Source organism: Scyliorhinus canicula, chromosome 1 (assembly GCF_902713615.1).
Source record: "Scyliorhinus canicula chromosome 1, sScyCan1.1, whole genome shotgun sequence".
In the NCBI taxonomy this organism is placed as follows: Eukaryota; Metazoa; Chordata; class Chondrichthyes; order Carcharhiniformes; family Scyliorhinidae; genus Scyliorhinus; species Scyliorhinus canicula.
The window spans coordinates 194,225,723-194,250,422 of NC_052146.1; the positions used below are offsets into that span (position 1 = coordinate 194,225,723).

Consider the following 24,700-nt stretch of genomic DNA (forward strand, 5'->3'; position numbering starts at 1 on the left):
AGTGAGGTGGGAGGATCTCCAATTGGCCTCATTACTCCATGACCAGAAGGAGATCAAGAAAAATATCCATACCGCCGCCAGGCTGGAACAAGCATGACTTCAGCTGAGGGCAAAATCAGATTGGGTTGAGACGCCCTCTGTACGCAAACAGTCTGCGAGCACTCGTGTTGTTTTACTTCATAAAAGGGGAAGGAGGCAGAGAAATAGCTTAGTGAAGTGCACTTCACGGCTCTAAACTGCAGCTAAACATTCCGCTGCATGGAAAGAGATTCCGAGATTTGCTAAACCCTGTGCACGGTGTACAGTTTGTACAATGGCCTACACATTTCCACGGTCGCGACAATTTAGTTGCTGTGAGTTAGGAAGTCAAACAACCCATCGGTTCGGAGCTCATGATGTGCATGGCCCAGAGTACAAGTCACAGTGAGTGCAAAGAAGATTTGTTGGCTAACTCGTGGACTTCAGTTTTCCCTGGAAGGTGCAGGCAGGTTTGTGATCGAGATTGAACCAGTCCCTGGGCACTGGGGAAAAAACATTTTCCCCTCCCCTCAGAATGGCTTTCTGAACTGTCACATTGAAACAAGTCATGCTGTTCAAATCACCAGAGGGATGAAGGGCGACAGGAACCCACAGAGGACGAGACTTCATGATAGAGAGATTCATGCTTGTTACAAAAAATGGCGAGATTGCACTTGCCAGTCAATCCAGTTAATCTAACAGTTCATTCAAACAGAGCCTTTGGGAAACTAAATGCAAAATAGAAATTCAAAACTTATCCCAGAATGTTACAACTTTTTTTAAATTGGCAGGTCAGTTACCTGACAGTGCGCAACACTGTAAGAGGTCAACTAATTTAACATCTTTTAGCCAAAAAGAATCTCTAAAGGCTGTAATGATCAGGTGGAATGGATAGATCTATTAACACCCTGAGCTGGAGCTCCCCTACAAGAACTTCCAGGTTGAAGGGGTACAAGTGTACGACTACAAAGAGCTAGCACAGGCGCAGTGGGCCAAATGGCCCCTTTCTGACCTGGAAAGTTTCTAGAATCTAATTCTACTGCCCTAGGGCAGACCCATCTCAAGTAAAAAGAATTTCCTCATGAAACATTTTAAAACTTTACTCATTAATCCACACAAGAATCACCAAATGTGCCACATATATGACTCATGTCCTTAGCTGCTGCCAAACTCGAGCAGTGGCTTAGGAATGAATATGTGCCTATTATGTAAGGCTGATGGCAGTATACTTTTTAACGTTGCATTAATTACAGCTCAATGTTCTTGAGGAATGCCACCAGACTGAAGAACACCCACAACACTACTGTTAAAAGCTGCCGAATGAAAGGATAACTTGTGGAAGTGAAATCTCCCTGTATTTTCAGTCATTAATGTAACTGCTCGATGTCTCAGATATAACCTCCACCATATTGGAACCTGCTGCTCTTTAAATTTGAGTTTAGAGGTGTTTTTTTCTCACCACCTCCAGATGGTTTACATTCATGATAATGCTTGGAAATTTCTCAAGTAGATTTACCTCAACTTTATTGAAAAATTCATTTACGGGATGTGGGTATCGCTGGCTAGGCCAGCATTTATTGCCCATCCCTAGATGCCTGTGAGAAGGTTATGGTGAGCTGTGTTCTTGAACCACTGCAGTCTGAGATGTAGGTACACCCACTGTGCTGTTAGAGGGGGAAATTCCACGATTATGACCCAGCAACAGTGCAGGAACAGCGATATATTTCCAAGTCAGGATGGTGAGTGACTTGGAGGGGTATCTCCAGGTGGTGGGGTTCCCAGGTATCTTTTGTTTTTGTTTTTAAATTTAAAAAAATTAAATTTAGAGCACCCAATTCTTTTTTTTCCAATTAAGGGGCAATATAGTGTGGCCAATTCATCTACTCTGCACATCTTTTTGGGTTGTGGGGGCGAGACCTATGCAGACATGGGGAGAACGTGTATAGTCCACACAGGCTGTGACCAGGGTTCGGGATCAAATCCAGGTCTTTGGCGCCATGAAGCAACAGTGCTAACCACTGCACCACCGTGCTGCCCTAGGTATCTACTGCTCTTGTCCTTCGAGATGCTAGAGGTAGTGGGTTTGGATGGAGCTGTCTAAGGATCCTTGGTGAGTTACTGCAGTGCATCTTGCCGATGTATACAACGCTGCATCATGACACTGCTGTGTCATTGGTGGTGGAGGGATTGAATATTTGTGGAAGGGGTAGCAATCAAGCGGGTTGCTTTGTCCTGGGTGGTTTTGATCTTCTTAAGTATCGTTGGAGCTCCAGTCATCCAAGCAAGTGGAGAGTATTCCATTGCACTCCTGACTGGTGTCAGCCATGGCTTTAGAAGGTGAAAGTTCACTGAAATTGATGCTCCATGCAGCCTGATCTGCTGAGCATTTCCAGCATTTTCTATTTTTCTTTTTTTTTGTTTTATAAATTTAGAGTACCCAATTTTTTTTTCCAATTAAGGGGCAATTTAGCGTGGCCAATCCACCTACCCTTCACATCTTTTGAGTTGTGGGGGTGAAACCCATACAAACACGGGGAGATGTGCAAACTCCACACGGACAGTGACCCAGAGCCGGGATCGAACCTGGGAGCTCGGTGCCGTGAGGCAGCAATGCTAACCACTGCGCCACCGTGCTGCCTTATTTTCTATTTTTTATTGGTTTAGCGGTAGCACCACTGTCCACTGAATCAGTGGGAGAGGATCGCCTCACACCAGAGGACTCAGCACAAAATCCAGAATAACTACTCCATTGAAGTAGCAAGGGAGTGCTGTACTGTTGGTGATGCTGGACTTTTGATGAAACAAGGGGCGAAATTCTCCGCAACGCCCGACGCCGGAGTGAAACCCGGAGTGTTTCACTCCGGCGTCGGAGGCCGCTCCTTGCCCCCTATTCTCCCCCCCCCCCGGGGGGCTAGGAGCTGCGTTGCGGGAAACTCGGCCGCCGGGCCTTGATGCTTGCATCAAAGTGGCGCGCAGAGAATGACGCGGCCGGCGGCGCCTAAGTGACGTCAGCCGCACATGCGCAGGTTGGCCGGCTCCAACCCACGCATGCGCGGTTGCCGTCTTCCCCTCCGCTGCCCCGCAAGACGTGACGGCTTGATCTTGCGGGGTGACGGAGGGGAAAGAGCGTGTCGTTTACAGACGCCGGCCCGACGATCGGTGGGCACCGATTGCGGGCCAGTCACCTCCTGAGCACGCCCGTGGTGCTCGATCCCCTCTCCGCCCCCCACAGGTCCCACACTTACCTGTCACGCGCTGTTCATGCCGGCAGCGACCAGGTGTGGTTGCCGCCACCACGAACCCGTCGGGGTCGTCAGGCCGCTCGGCCCATCCGGGCCGGAGAATCGCCGGACACTGGGAAAAATGGCGTTTTGCGACACGCCATTTTGGGGGGGGGGGGGGGGGGGGGAGTGCCAGAGCGGCCCTCCCGCGATTCCCCCACCCGGCGTGTGGAGCGGAGAATCGCGCCCAAGAAATCAATATTCTCTCAGATGGTCGTAAAGGATATTATTTTGAAGAATAAGAAATGGTCAATACTGTAAAGTTGCCATAGGCTGCTTTCCCCTTTGACTGGTGGTGATGTAACCTGAGGGTCACCACACCTCAGACAAAGGGCAAGGTTGAAGAGGTGAATGAACCCACGCTGTTGGCCTAACTCGGCATCACATCCAGCCGTCCAGCCAACTGAGCTATTTAGCCTCAACCAAAATCACAAAAAAGGATTATCTGGTCATTATTACTTTGCTGTTGTGAGAATGTGATCGCTGTATGCAAACGCATTACTGAGCTTTCTTCATTACAATAACGTTTACACTTCAAAAAGTACCAAATTGACTGTAAATCACTTTGTACATCCTGAGATGCTACATAAATGTAAGTGCTTCCCTTTTTTTAGCCAGTGTTTGATACCCAGTCTGTGCAGGTGGAGTCTGGTGTCAGGCATATGAACAGTCCAGAGCAGAGCTGGTTTTGAGTGTTACTGCATGTAAATTCTATGGAAATCTATGCAACAGAGGGCAAAACCAAGAATACTCAGAATAGAATCTAGCTTTCATTAGTTCAATTCAACTTCTGCAAGCTATTCTACATCAAAAAAGCTACCACCCGAATGGCAATGAATTAAAGACTTTTAAGCTCCTTTCTCAACTAACTCTAATGACTAAACAGAACAGGTAATATTTCAAAAAGATATGGGTCGAGAGCAACCTTACTTGAAAAAGCATAACTAATGAACAAATTCAAGTAAGTCATGACTTGCAACAGGGGCTTTAAAGTTGTTTTGGCTGTTTCAAGCTTTTGCCTTCTGCTGCATAGATTTACATAGAATTTGCCACAGAGAATTTACATGCACTAACACTCAAAACCCAGCTTTACATGCCGCTGGTATGCCTGACACCAGACTCTTGAAGCAACTGTTTCAGTCAGAACCTGGTGGCGGCAGGAGACTCCCGGGAGGACAGCGGGAATGCGTTGGCGATGCCTGGGTGGCACTGCTAAACTGGCAGAGACACTGCCAGGTTGGCAGTGCCAAGGTGCCAGGAGTCGGACCTGGGGGTGCCTTGCTCTTAAGAGGTGGGGTGAGGGGTGGGCCCGAGAATCCCAAAAGTGGTAGGTTGGGTGCAGTGGGGGGGGGGGGGGGGGGGCGCAGTCACTAACCGAACCCGGCAATGCTGTGGCACCAAATCGGGGTCACGGCTAACATGAAAATCTTCTTCCAACTTGGGGCAAGGAAGGGATACCCCATGAAATGCAAATCGGCACAAGTTGCAGCAGCGCCCCGGATGTTCCTTCGTCAGTTTTGTGGAAATGGTCTCTTGCCATTAACCTTCTCATACATTTTATGAAATTACCGCATTTGCACATTAATTGCCCATGAAATTTACCACAGAAAGTTAAGTCTGATAATTAATAGTGTAAGTCCCCACCTAACGAGATGATAATATTTAATAACTGACAATCAACTCTTTCCCAGAAAGCGAACAATTAAAAGGGTGGAGACTTGTTCCTTCTGGTTGTGAATAGTTGGAGATTTTTTAAATTCCAATTTTTTTTACATTTTCTTGCTTTACTTTCCTACCTGTCTTAATCTAATCTCCCCTTCCCTCTCTTTATTGCTTTTGCTGTACATGAATTGACAATACATTCGCCCATTTTAATTCCCCCCTTTCCCAGTCCTTCCTCTGTTTATTTCTCAATCCATAATTCTCATTGGTTGTCATAAAATTGCTACCGTACAGAAGGAGGCCATTTGGCCCATCGAGTCTGCACCGACCCTGCACCCTACCCAGGCCAACTTCCCCACCCTATCCCCATAACACCACCTAACCTGCACAGCCCTGGACACTAAGGGGCAATTTAGAATGGCTAATCCACCTATCCTGCACATCTTTGGCCTGTAGGAGGAAACCCATGCAGCCACTGGGAGAATGTGCAAACTCCACACAGTTCACCCAAGGCCAGAAGTGAACCTGGGTCCCTGTGCCTAACCACTGTGTCCCCCCCTGTAGAAATAGATTCTTTGCCCTGTCATTCACAAAGGACCCAGATGCCCTGTTGCCGTCTTCAGCAGTTCAGACTGCCAACAATTTCCAGAGTAAGGCATTTTTCAGCTGGAGGGCACAGGTTACAGTCTAACTAAAGGCACGTTCCACAAAGCCCAAAACAAAAATCTGGGCCCTTGTTTCAATCAAAGAAGTTTTATTCCATAAGGAAGAGAAAGGTCAATTTGTTAATCCCAATTTTAAATGCTCGCCTGGCTAATTACAGTGCGCTATAAACTTCCCATTCAGATGGTATCAGTAAAGAGGAGATGGAGGGATATTCTGAGCAGACAGCATTGCTGCTTTGTTCTGCGATCAGAGATCGCCACAGGAGTTCAGCACACATTCCATCTCCCTGCACCTCGCAGAGAGATTCCTCTGTGAATTAAGTGACAGTAATTCAGCGTGCAGACAGCTGACAGACGTTAACCTAGCTCGCTCAGATTTATTATGAAGCTGGCCGTTCCTGTGAGCTATTTTCGGAGTGAAGAAGCGTGGCACTTGGCGTTGCATAGGAAGGAGGCAGGATGCGCAATCAGATTTTTTAAACAAAATTCAAGCAAAGGTGAAGGAACAACGACAAGTTAGCAAGACCTGGAGACTGCATAGCTAGAGTAACCAAGGCGGGCTAACGCCTGTGGTGGGGGGTGTCAACGGCGCAATGGGGTCGCTAACCCAAGCATGCAACAGCAAAAGATGAGAAGTAAAGACCTGCCTGTTAACATCACAGTGACACTCGGGGAGCTCGAGGTCTGTATCGCAGCACTCAGCCATTGCTTCTACCAGGGCGACTGCAGCTACAAGGAGATAGGAGACCACGTCTCACTAAAATTCCTGAAGAACTCTGGTACGGCGCACACAGACCCTCAGACAACAGCCCAGCAAAATCATCATGTGCCAATCGTCACTCTCAGCAGATGTTATTAGAGCTGGCCCTGACAACTGCCACAATGGAGCGACAAGTGTTTGCCTTTCTAAATAAAAACTTACGCTCATCGGCATGTGTTGCTGCGGCTCACATTCCTGGGGCATCAGGCCAGCGATGTCCAGGCGCAGCTCCCTCCAAGCCGGGGGTGGGGGGGCAGGGGGGCGAGCACCCAATCTTAGCTCAGCGGACCCAGTTCTCCAGCGCCCGACACCCCGGGATGAAGAGGCCAGAGCTGGCTTCGATGCAGAGACTTATCTGCTGCCTTGCTGCAGCTCAAGCAGGCAAACTGCTCTGAAACTATTCCTAAACGATGACGTCTCTCCACTGGGATGTGTGGAAGCCAGCAAGGAAAATCACAAGCTGTAAGCAAGCAGCAGCTGTCTGTCTCTCTCTCTCTCTCTCCCCCCTACCCCACTAAAGCATTTCCCTCCTAACACAGATTTGCAATAAAGGAGAGCCTCTCCCACATTGTTCACTGTGCATTCACAATCAATTTTCAACTGGCATTTTATTCTGGCACTACAACCTTAGCCAGAGACTCACTGGTGTGCAACTCTGAGTTTGTGTGTGTGTTTTCTGTGTGTGTGTGTGTGGGGCCAAGAACTGGGACAATGGGGTAAGAAAATTGCCCTGCAGCTGCGAAATTCAGCTCTAGATTTTGCTTTGCAGCCTGATCTTTATTGAAGGCCTTCTTCCCTGCTTGGCCAACAGTATGCAAGGCCCATTGCAATCCCAGCCCCCTCCCTTCGAGGACATCCACACCACTGAACCATTGTTTAAACCCAATGAAACAGAGCTCACTTGTCTGACAGAGAGAGCATACCTCACAGCTCAGGGAAGAACGGGGGTGGGGGGCGTAACTGGAGTACCCTTTGAAAGAATCGGCAGTCGATCAGTATACAGATGGGCTGCACATGGGCCTCCTTCTGTGCTGTACCGTTCTATATCTTGGATTAGAGGGGTCCCCCCCAGAGGCCGTAACAACTTCATAGTATCAGTGATCCAAACAGGCCTCTCATTCAGGCTGCAGGCTGGCCTGGTCAAGGGATCACATTAATGATCAATGCAAATTACTGCGGATGCTGGAATGTGAAATTGAATAATCTCAGCAGGTCTGACAGCATCTGTGGGGAGAGGATGGAAGCTAACGTTTCGAGTGTGGTTGACCCTTTGTCAGATTAGTGAGCCTGTCACATACGACTGGCTCCATGTCCAACGTTTCGCCCACAATTACCTGCTCCTCAAGGAAGATGGCGATTGCTCAACTGTTAGATGACCCACAAGCAGGCTAAGAGCACTCGCTGGTCACATAGCAGACATCTGGAACTCCACATGAGAGCCAATGTACAGCTGGACCCACCATATAACCGTGGGTGGCACGATGGCACAGTGGTTAGCACTGCTGTCTCACAGTGCCAGGGGCACAGGTTCAATTCTGGCCTAGGGTCACTGTCTGTGTGGAGTCTGCACGTTCTCCCCGTGTCTGCGTGGATTCCCTCTGGGTGCTCCGGTTTCCCCCAAAGTCCACAGATGTGCAGATTAGTTGGATCGCCATGCTAAATTTCCCCCTAGTGTCCAAAGATGTGCAGGTTAGGTTGAGTTATGGGGATAGTGCGGGGAGTGGGCCTAGGTAGGGTGCACTTTCAAAGAGTCGGTGTAGACTTGATGGGCCGAATGGCTTCTTTCGGTACTGTAGGGATTCTATCGTTTTATTCTATGGTTCTATAAAATGTGTGGGTCTTGCCGCCATTCCCTCAAACACAACAAGAGGGACACACTAAATGCCATCACACATTATTCCCATTCAATCAACTTGCAGAGCGGCTGCAGCAGTTGTTTGTCTGCCTGCCAGCGAAGGAGGGCAGGCAGTGAGCCTGGATAAACCGCGACATGTTCGCCTGATCCCGCCACAGATAGTAACTTTCAGCAGCTGTTGTACTGTCCTTGGCCTCACCAACAACAACTTGCATTTATATAGCAAGTCTGGTGTGGGGAGGGAAAAACATTCCTCGACATTTTCAAACTGGGTATCTTCAATGAAAAATCTACAACTAACCAAAGAAGTAGCTATTAGGGCTGGCAACCAAAGGTCTGGACAATGAGCTGTGTTTTAAAAGAGGTCTTTGAAGAAGAGGGGGAGCTTGAAAGGCAGGGAGATTTAGAGAGAGAATCCCAGAACAAAAGACCAAGCTGACAAGAGGTGAAGCAATAAATGTTGGGGTGAAGAAAACAGGAGATGGGCAAGAGGCCAGAGGTGGAGTCTATGGGAGGCCACAGAGTCTGGAAGAAGTTACAGGGATTGGAGGAATTTGAGGACAAGAGCGAGAATTTTGAAGTGAGAGACCAGAAGCCAATGTTTATGGAGAAGGTAAAAAGCAAATTACTGCGGATGCTGGAATCTGAAACAAAAACAGAAAATACTGGGCAATCCCAGCAGTTCAGGCAGTATCTGCAGAGAGAGAAGGGCGGCATGGTAGCACAGTGGTTAGCACTGTTGCTTCACAGCACCAGGGTCCCAGGTTCGATTCCCGGCTTGGGTCATTATCTGTGCGGAGTCTGCACATTCTCAGAGTCTGCGTGGGTTTCCTCTGGGTGCTCCGGTTTCCACCCACAAGTCCTGAAAGACGTGCTGTTAGGTAATTTGGACATTTTGAATTCTCCCTCAGTGTACCCGGACAAGGTTATTGCAGTGTTAATGTAAGCCTACTTGTGACAATAAAGATTATTATTATTATCAAATTCACGTAAAGGAGGGAAAATGATGAAAGAGAGCAGAAAAGAAACAGAATTAACACTGAGCGCTGCTGAGACTCGAGGGCAAATGAGATTAAGCAGTCAGACAGGAAAAGTAATGCTTCATTCACACGATTAAAAAAAACGCAGCAAACCCATGTTCACACGGTTTGCCTCACATACGTTTACCAGCAACTGCAAAACTCCTGCAGGCTCCCCTCCTTATTAAAAGGCAGCAGCTAAGTCAAAACATAAATCAGTTTGCAGCCTCCCGATCCAGTCACAAGGATGTGGGGCCCACAGGGAGCAGGGCTACTTGAAGCGTCGCTCAGAAAGTTCCGGGACAAAAGGAGTTAAGTTGACTTGATCCGTTTTTATGTGCTGCTGAGCTAGGCCAGACATTATCAGGGAGTGCAGAAACAATCCCTCGAGGCTTGGTTGCAGCAGCAGCTCCTCAAACTTAGCTCAGCCTGTTTGGAATCCAGCAATTTTATTTCACTGCAAACAAACCCTCTTTTGTTCGAGCTCCCACAATCCACAGCTCAGCAAGAGACCCAAAGTGGCTAGAATCGGAGCCAAGAGGAATAGCTGGACGATCAGCTCCCATCGACTAAAGGGACCCCGCAGCATTAGGACAGTTCAAGGGAATTTCCTGTCTACACAGCTCATTATTTTAGTTGCTTAAGGAAAGAAGTCCCTCATTCCAATTCTTGCGCGATTCAGTGACGAGGCTTCGGAAACCCACTAAAAGGGGGCACCCTGTCCAGGGGTCAGATTCAAACGGAAGCAAAGCCATGGTCTGAATTCCAATCTGCTCAAATTCCCCACGACGTGCACATTTGCTAAGCTTTCACCGACTTCACAGGATCACTTTTGATTTCAGAATGTTGTTTCTGTTTTGTACCAAGACTGTCAGTCAGGATATTGAGCAGCGATATATGTACTTTGTTTTCTACGCTGTCACGCACAATGGACACAGACGACGGGAGGCCGCTGGGGCTATCGTGGTTCATCAGTTCCATTTGGCGCCATCGTACCCATCCCCGTCCGGCTGCTTCTCAAACGATTCCAGAAGTTTCACTTCCCTCTCTCGTTCATCTAGCATCCTATCCGTGAGGCGATCACTTTATCACTAGGGAAAGACTAAACACTCTGGACCTTTATTCTCTGGGGTATTGAAGAATGAGAGGTTATCTCAAATCTTACAGGGCTCGAGATGCAGGAAGGAAGTTTCCTCCTGGCTGGGGACACAGTCCCAGCTGAAGGGATAGGCCATTTAGGACCAAGATAAGGAGGAACCTCTTCACTGAGAGGCTGGTGAATCTTTGGAATTCTCTAACCCAGAGGGCTGTGGAGACTCAGCCATTGAGTTTTTTCAAGACTGAGAATGATAGGTTTCTACTAAAAACATCAAGGATACAGGGATAATATCGGAAAATGCTGTTGAAGTAGATGATCAGCCATGATCTCATTCAACGGCGGAGCGAATTTGAAGGGCTGAATAGCCTACGCCTGTTCCTATTTCTTATGTTCTTAAGTCTGCAGCCCCCTCCTCCTCTGCCTGTTTACCCTCCAGATTTGACTATTTCAATATTCCGCAAATGTGAGCTCATCCAAAACTCTGCTGTCTGTTTCCTAAATTGCAACTCGAGCTCTTCCCCCATCACCTTTGTGTTTGCTGACCTATATTGGCTCCTGATCAAGCAATACCTTGATTTTGAAAGCTTAGTCCGTGTTTCCAAATATTTCGTGGCCTCATCCCCCCTAATCTATCTAACCTTCTCCTGGCTGACAAGCCTCTCGAGATCTCTGTGCGCTTCTGATTCTGACTCCCTGTGCATCCTGGGGGCTTACCATTGAACAGAACTGAACTGGACTAGCCACATTAATACTCTGGCAACCAGGACAAGTCAAAGGCTAGAAATCCTACTGCGGGTAACTCACCTCCTGACCCCCAAACCTTGTCAACCATCTACAAGGAAGCAGTCAGGACAGTAATGGACTACTCTCCACTTGCCTGGGATTGCCCTTAGTGTCCAAAATTGCGCTTAGTGTTGGGTGGGGTTACTGGGTTATGGGGATAGGGTGGAGGTGTTGACCTTGGGTAGGGTGCTCTTTCCAAGAGCCGGTGCAGACTCGATGGGCCGAATGGCCTCCTTCTGCACTGTAAATTTTATGACACGAGTGCAGCTCCAACAGCACTCAAGAAGCTCAACACCATCCAGGACAAAGCAGCCGCTTGATTGCTGCTCCTTCCACAAACATTCAAACCCTCCACCACTGACGAACAGTGGCAGCTGTGTGTACCATCTACAAGATGCACTGCAGTAACTCACCAAGGTTCCTTAGACAGAACCTTCCAAACCCACGACCACTACCACTTAGAAGGACAAAAACAACAGATACCTGGGAACCCCACAACTGGAAGTTCCCATCCAAGTCACTCACCACCCTGACTTGGAAATATATCGCTGTTCCTGGGACAAAATCCTAGAACTCCCTCCTTAATAGCACAATGGGTGTACCTACACCTGAAGGACTGCAGCTGTTCAAGAAGGCAACTCACCACCACTTTCTTAAGGGCAACTCGGGATGGGCACTAAATGCTGGCCCAACCAGCGATGCCCACATCCCGTAAATGAAATAAACATTTTTTTTTAAATCCACAATTTTCATTGCTCGACCATTGCCTTCAGTTACCTCAATCCTAAAGGTCTGGAGTTCCCTCCTAAACCTCTTCACCTCCACTGTGGGCAGGTAGGGAGGGGGGGAGGAAGGGGGTCAACCTGTGCCCGTTGTCTAAATGTCAACCAAACTGCTCTCCTTCCTGAGGAGTGGATCAGCAGGTCACAGTGATTGAGCTGAGCATTTGATACCAAGCTGATTGACTGATGCAATCTCAATAAACCCATGCCAGGCCATGCCCGCCCGCATTATAACAGACCAGAGTGCTTGGCTTATTAATGAAAGCGAGTGTTTGGGAGGTGTCACTGGGGAGTCTTTCCTCTAGCTTATGAACCCATGTTTAACTCTTGACCTTCACTGCAATCCCCTCTCTAAATTTCTCTATATCTCCCATTTCTCCCGAGCTAGAATAATAGAATCCCTACAGTGCAGAAGCAGGCCATTTGACCCATCGTGTCTGCACCGACCCTTCGAGCACTCTACCCACCCCGCCCTATCCCCGTAACCCCATAATCTAACCCGTACATTCCTGGATAGTAAGGGGCAATTTATCAAGAGCAATTCACCTGCTCCATATATCTTTGGACAGTGGGAGGAATCCGGAGCACCCGGAGGAAATCCAGGCAGGCAAGTGGAGAAGATTCTCCCTAAATTCCACCCCTTTGACAAAGCTTTACCCTTCCTTTGCTAATAGCTCCTTTTGTGGTTCAGTCTCAAATGTGTATGGTAATGATCCTTAAAACACCTTGACATACTTCACTATGTTAAAGTGACCATAAAATACAAGTTGTCAGTGTTTTTCTAAGGGGTAAGGTGGTTTATATATTAGCCTTTCACAACGGTGTGGCAAGTTCAAATCCAATCTAGATTGCCTTGATGAGAGGCTCCTGTGTTATCCTGCAAAGTTCTTTTGAAAAAGGAATGCTGATTGGACACACACTATCTGTGAAGAACTACTAATTTGGCGGCAATTGGTCATGCTCCAATGTGGCACCAATTGTAGTGGCCCTGATGTAGTGCCAATGGAAATCTTTCTTACTCCGATGCAAGAGGCAATTAAAGTAGTCACAAATATACAGTAAGATGGTGGTCCTTTGAATCGTGGGCGGAGGGGTGTTGTTGAAGCATGCATTGCCCTGGCTTCTGCCTGCTGTATACCGCACCTGAGAATGCCTGATGCTAACACTGGGCATCTGAAGTGGGCGCTTTCAATCCTTGAGCGCTATTGTTGCGAAGCACCATTTAAAAAAAAAATCATAGTTCAAGTACTATACTGTCTTTGTCTTCATTCATCATACACACATAGGAAATGAATCAGAGCTGTTTAATATATTGCTGCCAAGATCCTTTGCTCAACATTGAGCTCGGCATCTGACTCTTTATTAACTATCCAACTGCTACTCTCAAAACAAAACAGAAGTTTGACCAGAAATAAAGCTACACTTCCCTAATACAACAAAAGGTAAGGTGCAGAGCCCGAATGGTTCTGGGACTAGTTGACCATCTCAGAGAGGTCATGAGGTCAAATCTCAGTAGGGCAAGGTATGGATATGAATTCAATAAATAAAATGCGTGGGCTGACAGCAGAAAAAGGTGACCATGACAAACCGTTGGATTGATGGAAACAGCCAACTGGGTCGCTAATGCCCGTCAGAGGGGGGAACCTGGCATCCTATGCAGTTGGACATATGTGTGAATGCAACCTTACACAACACAATTAACTCAATGCCCTCATGGCAATGAGCGATGGACAAATAATTGTTGCCCCCAATTTACAGCAGTAACTACACATTAAAAGAATTTAATTGGCTGTAAAGCCCTTTGAGACATCACAAGGTTGTGAAAGGTGACATTTCCACTAAAAAAGCTGTTTGAGGCGGCTGGGAGCCATTTGAAAACGTCACGAGTTTGATTTATGAAAGACTTTTGTAGGAATTTAAAGGTAGATAAAGTTACAATGTACATATGGTTGAATGGCAGAACAGGTTGAAAGATTGTGCACAGCTTTGGTCTCCTTATCAAAGAAAAGATATGCTTGCCATATGTTTGCAACAGAGGTTCACCCGACTGATCCGTGAGACACCAGGATTGTCTTAGGAGGAGAGATTGAGGAAGCTGGGCCTGCATTTTCCAGGGTTTCAAAGAATAACAGGTGATCTCACTGAAGTTCTTAGTGTGTGACAGGGTGGATATAGAGAGGATGTTGCCCCTGGCTGGTGAGTCTAGAACCAGAGGATATAGTTGCAAAATAAAGAATAGGCCATTTAAGTCTGAAATAAGAAGGAATTTCTTCACTCAAGAGGGTGATGAATCTTTGGACTTCTCTACCCCTGAGGGCTGTGGAAGTTCAATCATTGAGCATGTTTAGGATAGAAATTAATAGGTTTCCTGCCAGAGACTCTATCCAGGCCCACTCCCTATCCACCCCACCCTATTCTCCCTTAGCCTAACCTGCACATCCCTAGACATTGGCACGAGATTGTTAGCTTCCCACAAGCAACGGTAATTAAAAGGCCAATTAATAAAGGGCACTAATCAGAATTTTCCAGCTGCCCCCATGGCGTTGGGAGTGCGGTACCTACCTGGAGACAGGCTCCCACTGGCAGACCAAGGGATCGGGGCCCTGAGATCACTTTGAGTGCCTCTCTCCCTGCCCTCGCCTACCTGTCCACTTCCTCTCCACTTGCGCTGCTGTAACCTCCAAGGCTATGGGCCAAGCGCTAGAAAATGGGATTTGTATAGTCAGATCTTTGTTGACCGGCATGGGCATAATGGGCCGATTAGCCTCCTTCTGTGCTCTAAAAGTCTATGAATCTACAGTTATCCAACAACTGAAGCCATTTTCTACATCAGATAGTTTAGTAAGTGCTGAGAGGGAATTTCAAGACAGAAGCGTTGTGTCTCTCTCCTTCACTTGCGTGATGGGCCTCCAATTTGCCTTCTAGTTCCTTTAATTAGACAGCGAGCCTGCCCTATGACCAACCATTGGTCAAACCAGCCAAAATCAATAGCAGGTGACCGCTCCCAGCACAGTGCAGGGTTGGGATCTGCATTTCAACCAGACATTGGGGTTCCAGCTCAAAACAGGAAATTCTGCCCGGCGTGGGCAGTGGGCCTTGGAACAGATATGTATCAACAACAACGCCAGCAAACGTTGTTTAGCAGCTGGTATTAAAGGAGCTCGGCATCCAAACTCCAGAGGAGAGAGAGACGGGTAGAGCACCACCCAGTCCCTTGTAACAGCCTGCAAGCAGAGCTGACCAAACAGCAAGAGCAGCTGCCCAAGGAGCTAACAGCTGCTTTGATTACAGGACAGCAGATGATTATCGTTTGATTTTCATGGGTTTGTGAGAAGAAACATCAATGAAATCTCCTCAGAGCTCAGCTCCAGCAGGTCGAGCACGATGAATGGAGATCTCTGTCAGCATAGCTGCCCTATGCGGTGGCCATTTTATTTAATAAAAAGGAGTCAGTCACAATGTGCAATCTTCAAATCATCAAAACCAGGGTACTACTTTCCCGTTCTAAAAAAGGCTGTTGGATTCAGCTGAAATTGGTAACCATGACCATTAGTGCAGCACGGTAGCATAGTGGTTAGCATAAATGCTTCACGGCTCCAGGGTCCCAGGTTCGATTCCCGGCTGGGTCACTGTCTGTGCGGAGTCTGCACGTCCTCCCCGTGTGAGCGTGGGTTTCCTCCGGGTGCTCCGGTTTCCTCCCACAGTCCAAAGATGTGCGGGTTAGGTGGATTGGCCACGCTAAATTGCCCGTAGTGTCCTAAAAAGTAAGGTTAAGGGGGGGGTTGTTGGGTTACGGGTATAGGGTGGATACGTGGGTTTGAGTAGGGTGATCATGGCTCGGCACAACATCGAGGGCCGAAGGGCCTGTTCTGTGCTGTACTGTTCTATGTTCTATGTATGACTACAAAGCTGTATCATTTTTTTGATATAGTTTAGGGAAGGAAATCTGCTGCCAATACCTGGTATGGCCTATATGGGGCTCCATAGTCGCATCTGTGCATCAGATTCCCATAAGTTTTGTTACAGGAGAAAAACTAATGTAATAAAATCAACATGGGAATGTTGTCTTAAATTATGATGCATAAGCATCAGGACTGGGATTTGAACAGACAACCTTCTGATTCCAAGATGAGAATGCTACCATATGGGCTAAAGCCAGCACAAGTGTAGAGCTGCCAGGATATACCAAAAGTAAGGGCTTGGCTATCCACTGGGTATTCCTGAAGGCCCACTTCAGTTCTATGGTTGTCTCACAATCGAGTGTGTGGGAAACAGAGTTTGAGCAGCAGTATTACAAATCTTTCTCCCGATGGAAGTACCTCAGGATTCAAATATGGGCTCCCCGCTCACCTCAGCCGGCTAAATCAGTGAGAAACTGGGGAGGAGGGAGATCCCCGAGTCTGCGGGGCATTAACTAAGTTTGACCTGCTGGAAACAACTGTGTGTACGCTTCAGGTGAACGTGTGTGCAGGTAGGGCTACCTGAGCTCACCTGTGAAGAGGCACCAGAGGTTAGTGGCACCCATGGAACTGTGCCCCAGCAAGGGGGCATAGTACTATTAACGTTAGCTGATTGTGTGAAACGGGAAACTGAAGTTAGCGAACATACACACACACACCACATGCACACACGCTACACTCCGACATGAACACATGCTACACTCCAACACCACACACTACACTCCAACACCACATGCATACACGCTACACTCTGACACACACACACTACACTCTGACATCATACGCACACACACTATACTCCAACACCCTGCTTTAAAACAAATCCCTTGATACACTTAACCAACAACATTATATTAATCTCAGTCTTTAAAGCTCGATTTGACCCTCTGCATCTGCCACCATTTATGGAAACCAGTTCTAATTCCGCTGTTCCTTTGCGTGATGGATGTACTTCCTGATTTCACTCCTAGATGGCATGGTTCTGATTTTTAAATGATAAAATCACAGTATGCTACTGCAGGGAAGGAGTCCATTTGGCCCATTGTTCTTGTGCTGGCTCTTTGAAGGCGCTACCAATTGGTTCATTCCCTGTGGACCTAAAAACATTTCCTCTTCACAAATATCTACCCAATTTCCTTTTCAACATTCCTGTTGAATCTGCTTCCAGCTCCCTTTTATTGCATTTTAAATCTAGATTATACCTTGCAGTGTGATTTCTTTCCCCGTATTAGGAATGAGTCAAGTTCCCCAGTATTTTGAGTTAGAATTGGTGTTTTAATTGTTTTATTGTTTAATAGATTTCATTTAATGTTTAAATAGACTGCACCGTATACATAAGGGAATGCAGGTTGCACTGGGTGAGTGGATAGAAAAATGATCACTGCTCAGAATAAATTGTATTTTAAGAAGTCAAGATTTGCTTTCTAGTCTTAATAGCAGAGTTACTTTTGGAGCTTAACACCCCACTCTGGTTCTTTTACCAGTCACCAGAAATAAGTGGCTTCTGGTTGCCAGTGGAAACAATGTCTCCTTATTTACTCTATCAAACACCTTTATCTTCTCTGTCCTGAGGACATTAATTCAAGTTTTTCCGTGCGTGTAACTGAAGTCTTTCATCCCTCTTACAGTTCCAGTCAATCTGTTGTGCACCCTCTCTAAGGCCTTCATATCCTTCGTAAAGCATGGTTTTCTCTTGGTCTGAATTCTCCAACCAGAGAAAATAATTTCCTTGCATTGAATCGATCAAATATTTTTATCAATTTAAACACCGTAGTTGGATCACCCTTTTCTTCGACACTAATAGAATATAAGTCAAGTCAATTGAACTGGTGCTGATCACATCACGCTTTTATGATGCTCTGAGCTCCTGCAACTGTGAGACGACCCAAAAAATAAACTAATTGAGATTTCCTCAGTTATAGATAAAGTGTGATGGATGTAGGAATTTCAGATATATTGTATTATAGGTATTTAATAATAATCTTTATTGTCACAAGTAGGCTTACATTAACACTGCAATGAAGTTACTGTGAAAAGCCCCTAGTCGACACACTCCTGCACCTGTTGGGGTACACTGAGGGAGGAAACTGGAGCACCCGGAGGAAACACACACACAAATGGGGAGAACGTGCAGACTCCGCACAGCCAGTGACCCAAGCCGGGAATCGAACTTGGGTCCCTAGCACTGTGAAGCAATAGTGCTAACCACATGCTGCCCATTTGATGCAGTAAGGGTTAAAAGCCTGGATTAGTGTGTTTGACTGCTGCAGCCATGTTTTTAAAAGAAATCCTCGTTTGAAAGACAACTAAGTTTTGGAACCAGAGGTGCAATCAAAGTATTGTAAAAAGCTTGGGCTGATGGAATTTTGTTTGATTTATGGGGATTCCCTGTGGAGTTAATTAGATTTCAGCTCCAGAAGGTGATGTGATTACTGGGAGGTGCCAAGGTATCAAGCATTTTGCATAAATGAGTTTTGGATGAGTGTTAGCTGGGGATATGAGCAGAAGTCGAGCATCTCAGTTCAGTTAAAATATATGTCTGTAGTTGGATAAGCAGTTTCTTTGCAAGCAGTTCAGAAGAGTGTAATTTGAAGGTGAGCCGAAGAAAGCTGAAACAGCATTTTAAAAATAATAATAATCTTCATTTGTGTCACAAGTAGGCCTACATTAACACTGCAATGAAGTTACTGTGAAAATCCCTGAGTCGCCAATCTCCGGCGCTTGTTCGGGTACACTGAGGGAGAATTCAGAATGTCCAATTCACCGAACAAGCACGTCTTCTGGGACTTGTGGGAGGAAATAGGTGCACCCAGAGGAAACCCACTTGAAGAAATACAGCCAGTGTCAAAAGATTTATCTTTCTCAAAGCTTATCTCTGTACAGCAGGTATTCCTGAGGGCTAACTGTATTTAACAGTGGATTGAGAGCGGAGATGTTTTCTTGTTGTTTTGAGTGGGAATAAAGATAGCAGTTAAAGGTTACTGTGCCACTGCATTGATTAGCATTGTTTGAGGGGTAATTGTAAGTTATTTTCTGATGTGATGTGAAAGATATTTTAATACTGTGTCAGTAATAAGTTTGTTTTAAAATACCATATCCCTATTTCTTCGTGAAATCATTTCTGAAGTGAGGTATCTTTCCTCACAGTCTTACAATATTAAAATAAAAGATTAGGGTTTCTGTCTAGTATCCGGGCCACTGCTGTTGTCTGGTTGGGGATCGTAATAACAGAAAAATCAGAAAGGAGTAGATGTGTAGACACATTAACGTCTTTCATTGAAGTCAGCCAAGAAAGTAAGGCATCAAATTTAAAAGCACCTTCAATATTCAGCAACATTGCCATGTAGATGGCATCTCACAAGGGTTAATGGGCATTTAATAGGTGCTGTATGTGTCATTTACTTGATGCTAAACAGGTCTAACAGGTAGCGCACATCACTTACCTGGCACCAATCAGGTCCAGCAGATGCTGCCAGCGATCGTCGACCTTGCCCAGTTTGTATTCTATCTCGGACGCTTTGCTCTCATGACTTGCCCGGATCAGTCTCTGGCCCATCTGCTGCAACTGCATCTTGTTCTCTCTTGCTGCTGTGATTTCCTCCTGATAGTCCTGTGGACAATGTGGGACAGACCGGGTTAAGCGATTTGCACTCTACTGCCAACGACCATTCGGATAGTTGGAGAGGAAATTCATTCAATTGGCAACCAGTTGGGTTGAATCTACATGTTTGACTGGCTAAAGGACGACACCCCACATCCGCCAAGTTGCTCCTGTTTTTGTGAGGTAGTCTTGTCCCACACACAATTCACATGCATCTTTTGCCGAGAACAGCTCGGAAGAGGGACATTTTCAGCATTGACGCCAGAGAGGTAAGCTGGCAGCGAGATTGCGTGTCCTTTGTAGAATATACTCCGCTGCCTTCAACTGTATAAAATGCAAATTGGATCTAGAAGAGGCTGGCGACTCCGTCCACCAGGTCAATACTGGGGGGCGTGGATGAAAATGACCCCTCGTAGAATCAGCTAGAACAACCTCGGGATGCCATAGAGTTCACCAGCCTCTCACTGTGCAGAGTGCATCCATGTTCTGTGCACAAAAACACTAAATGTCATGGGGCTGGATCTTATTCTCCCTGGAAACATCTGAAGGCAAGGGAAGCACGAGACATTAAGCAGGCGCCTTCCTGCCTCCCAAAACCTGATCTGTTGGAAATGTTATGGGGCACAAGGAGCATCAGTTAATCTGCCAGCTCTTGTCCCTATTGAGGTCCTTAAGCTACTCCACCACCTCTGGTACTTGACCCACAGCAGGTGGAGGGCCACATGATCTGAGGCGTTTGGCAGCATTCACTGCATGGGTTGGTGTTGGGCAAGTGGGGAGGGGCTTGGGTCCTTCGGACCTCCCATTCACCAAGACCTCCAAACCTGCGCTTCTTTTTAAAAATGTATTCATTTATTTTTTTAAAAATCAATTTAGAGTACCCAATTCTTTTTTTTTCCAATTAAAGGGCAATTTAGCGTGGCCAATCCACCTACCCTACACATCTTTGGGTTGTTGGGGTGAGATCCACGCAGACACGGGGAGAACATGCAAACTCCACACGGACAGTGACCCAGAGCCGGGATAACGCAGTCAGTTTGTTTTTGGCGTTAAAAATAAATTCTGAACTATTGAAGGGCAGATGGGAAACATGGCGCTCACATCTCTACACTGACAAGGGAGATGTGCGTCAAAATTAACAGGGTTTCGTAACTGTTCCAAAAGCATTTTGGGTAAGTCTCAGGATTTACCTTCTTCAATTTCTCAATCATCTCCTCAATGCTGATGTCTCCGTTCTGTGATACTTTGCTCTCCATTAGAGTCAGCCACTCGCACAGCTCCTTGTTCTTCTCGTTGAACAGCGCCCACTCATTCAATTTCTCTGTTACCAGCTGTCTGCGTAATGAGACCTGGATATTTACAGAGAAAGGAAGATCATATTAATGCACGCTACAAAAAGCAAATTCCAAATACGCATGAAATATTAATTTACTAATATTACATTCTGCTAACAGAACAAATTCAACACCGATCGAGCAGCACAATGGTTCCCCCACACCTACAACATAATCGAGCCACATTCTGAATTAAACAGTGCCTCGTACCACTTTGCTTGATGCTCAGCCAACTTCCTTCCAGGAAGTTGCCCCAGTTGCACAAATGCCTTGGAAGCTGGGAGTTCTGTGGCTGACCTGCCGACATCCCAGAGCCTCTTCACAACCCCTAAGGGGTATAGGTCAGGAGGATGATGGAATAATCTTCACTTCTCCGAGATGAGTGCGGCTCCAACAAAATTCAAGAAATTTTATACCACCTCGGGTAACTTGAATGGCACCCTGTCCACCACCTTAAACATTCACTCCCTCTACCAGCGGCACACAGTGGCAGCAGTGCGGACCGCTATAGCAACTCGGCATGGCTCCTGCAACAGCATCACCCAAACCCATGACCTAACCAGGCAATTGCAAGCAAATACATGAAAACACATCACCTCAAAGTCACACTCCTCCTGCCCAGGGCATATAGCACAGTTCCTTCACCGTCACTGGGAGAAGTCCTGGAACTCCCTCCCTAACAGCACTGTGGGTATACCTACACCACATGAGCAGCAGCGGTTCAAGAAGGCGGCTTACCATCACCTTTTTGAAGGGAATTAGGGATGCCAACAATCCAAGATTGAATTTTAAAAAGAGATTCACTAGTTCTTACGGTTTTTACATTAACATCAAAGAGCTTGGAGCCGTTGATACAAGGCCTTGGATTTTAGAAAATACAAATTATGTTTCTTCCAGCAGTTTTTCGGGGAAGCTTTCAGAGATGGCGGTGATACACACAACCAGTCATCTGACGATGAAGGTTGAACGTGGATATGAAGTGCTGTAATTACAGGTTCAACTCAAGAATAAACTGCTGTGCCCCCTCTATAAGGTGGTTGTAAACAGATTGCAGAACCAGTCACTGGAGAGTCTCCACATGTTGTCCCTTCACTGGATCAAGGCCCTTCGTGAAAACTGTATTTCACTTTGAAACTATTCTTCACCACTGCACTGAAGTGTTGACTCGGATTACAGACTCAAATCTCTAAAAGGAGGTTTGAACCCACAACGTCACAACTCAAAAGTGAGAACGTTACCCAATGAGTCATAGCTGATACTTGTCTGCTCCATTGAAAAACATTCACTTTGCAATTGGTTTAAAGTCATTTTCATATGACAGGAAGCATGAGCATATACACCTAGATTTTTCAGTTGGTGGGTACAGGACCCTCCAAGTTGGTCCCTGTAATGATACACTTTGAGAATTCATTTGTGAATAACCAAGGATTTATTTACAAGGACCTACGAGAGCAGCTAGTTCTGGAATGCCTCCTGCCGAAGAGAACTCCCCCTGGGGTGATTCCCCGGTCTGAGTCCCGATTGGTCACCCAGGCCAGGTGACCCATACTCTGCTGTGTTGCCCTTAAAGGGACAATCACCACATCACCATGGCTTGATCGGCCAAAATTCTGGTTGACCTGTCAGTGGCGCTTCATCATAGGGTGGTGCTTTACGGCCCTGTTGTGGTGAGGGTGGGGCCAGAGAATGCAGCGAGTCGTTCAAAGTTCCACTGATGTCAGCGGGACTGGAAGATGTCACCAGCGAAGGGGCTGTAAAACCCGGCCATGTAAAATAACAGCACCGACGTTGGCTGGTTGGCCCAACATACTTGTTCTAGCTCTTTGAACAAGCTATCCAATTAGTCCGTCATTCCTGCACTTCGAGAGTTCTGTAAACCTTACCTTTTTAACATAATTTCCATTTCTCTTTTGGAAGTCACTATAAAATCCCCCACACTTTCAGACAGTGCATTTACATCATAATAACTGCACGCAAAAATAAAGGTTAATTTTCCTTCTGGCAAACTTAAATTTGCGTTCTTGAGTTACTCGGTCCCCCTGCCAGTACTAACCCATTTAACAAAGCTATTCACCATTTTGAACATCTCTATTAAATCTCCTCTTCACCGTTCAATGGATAACATTCCCAAATTTCCCAGTCTCTCCACATAACCCTGCTACCAGTCGTAGAATCATAGAATTTACAGTGCAGAAGGAGGCCATTCGGGCCATCGAGTCTGCACCGGCTCTTGGAAAGAGCACCGTACTTAAGCCCACGCCTCCACCCTATCCCCGTAACCCAGTAATCCCACCTAACCTTTTTGGACTGTGGGAAGAAACAGGAGCACCCGGAGGAAACTCACGCAGACACGGGGAGAACGTGCAGATTCCGCACAGACAGTGACCCAAGCCGGGAATCAAACCTGGGACCCTGGAGCTGTGAAGCAACAGTGCTAACCACTGTGCTGCCGTGCTGCCCATTTTAGCAAAACATCCTTCGTACCCAATTTGTTGGCCATCTACTGAAGTTGCATAGGGTGATCAGGAGACCCTCTCGAGTGACCTCCTGGAGCCAGTCTCAGTGTTTTTTAGTGTTGTTAAGCTTTCTAATGCAAAAATGTTACTAAGCATATGTTAAAGGCAAAGCATTGCTTAATTACACAAATTGACATTTGTGTCGGGATGATTGAACCTACGGTACCTTGGGCTAGATTCTCCAGTAATCCGGCACTGTTCATTGGCGGCGGGATTCTCTCTTCCGCCACTTCCCATTGAAGCCACCCATTGCCACCGGGAAACCCACAGGCGGGAAATGGGATTCCCAACGGTCGGAGAATTCCAGCCCTTATTACAAACTTGCAATAAAAACCCACAGGTAATCTACAAATGTAATTGGAAATATTTTTGTTTCAAAGAGAAACAAATTGATTTCCTTTACTAATCCGTGTGGCAGTAACACGGATATCACAGGAAATGCGTTTGAATGCCCAGTCCTGCTTCCCCAACTCTACCAACCCACCTCCCTCGCCCAACATGGCCACTGTTATTTGTTCCTCAGTGTTGCCCCCCCCACCCCGAGCATTGACCTCCGTTCTCCCATTAACACATTCTGCTATCCTACCTTTGCCACTATTAACACTTTTCAGTCCCTCATGGCACCATTAACAACCCCTTTGTCCCACGTCCACGACATCTTTGCCAATCTCTCCTTAGCTCCGGCCTATCACTGAATTTCCATTCTGCACCCCCTCCCCCGCACCGCAAGTATATAAATCATCACATTTTTTTAAAATTTAGAATACCTAATTATTTTTTTTCCAAATAAGGGGCAATTTAGCGTGGCCACTCCACCTACCATGCATATCTTTTTGGGTTGTGGGGGTGAAACCCACGCGGACATGGGGAGAATGTGAAACTCCACACGGGCAGTGACCCAGGGCCGGGATTGAATCCGGGTCCTCAGTGCCGTAGGCAACTGTGCTAACCACTGCGTCACCATGCCACCCTAAATCATCACATTTCTATCCCTCTACAGTTCTGCAGAAGGGTCAATGTACTGGAAATGTCAACTCTGTTTCTCTCTCCCCGGATGCTGCCAGACCTGCTGAATTTATCCAACATTTTCTGATTTTATTACAATACAACGTGGGTCTCATCTGCAACAAACCATCATCTTTCCAACATCCAAGTGAACAGCAGGTTTACAATACAGCACAAAGTTAACTTGGATCAATATGTCCAAAAAAAAAATCCTTATTTTTAAAGACATGGGGAGATCAGCCTGGGCTCCTCAGTTTGCATTAATTATAGATTTGTGTTCTCATTAAAATTAAATGTACGAATTAAAATATGTCAAACCGAGACACTTAATATCGATCACCCGATAGTGTACGCAGCTTTT

General features: G+C 46.5%; 1 protein-coding gene across 16 annotated transcripts in view; it reads right to left on the minus strand.

The window, feature by feature from the left end:
- syne1b (spectrin repeat containing, nuclear envelope 1b) overlaps positions 1-24,700 on the minus strand; it is a 667,652-nt gene that overhangs the window by 69,244 nt on the left and 573,708 nt on the right. For all 16 annotated transcript variants that reach the window (XM_038805568.1, XM_038805603.1, XM_038805543.1 and 13 more), the window contains 2 exons: positions 20,675-20,833; positions 19,327-19,493 (listed from right to left, as the gene is read on the minus strand). In XM_038805568.1, the coding sequence (XP_038661496.1) occupies positions 19,327-19,493; positions 20,675-20,833 (326 nt within the window). The remainder of the gene's footprint in view (positions 1-19,326; positions 19,494-20,674; positions 20,834-24,700) is intronic.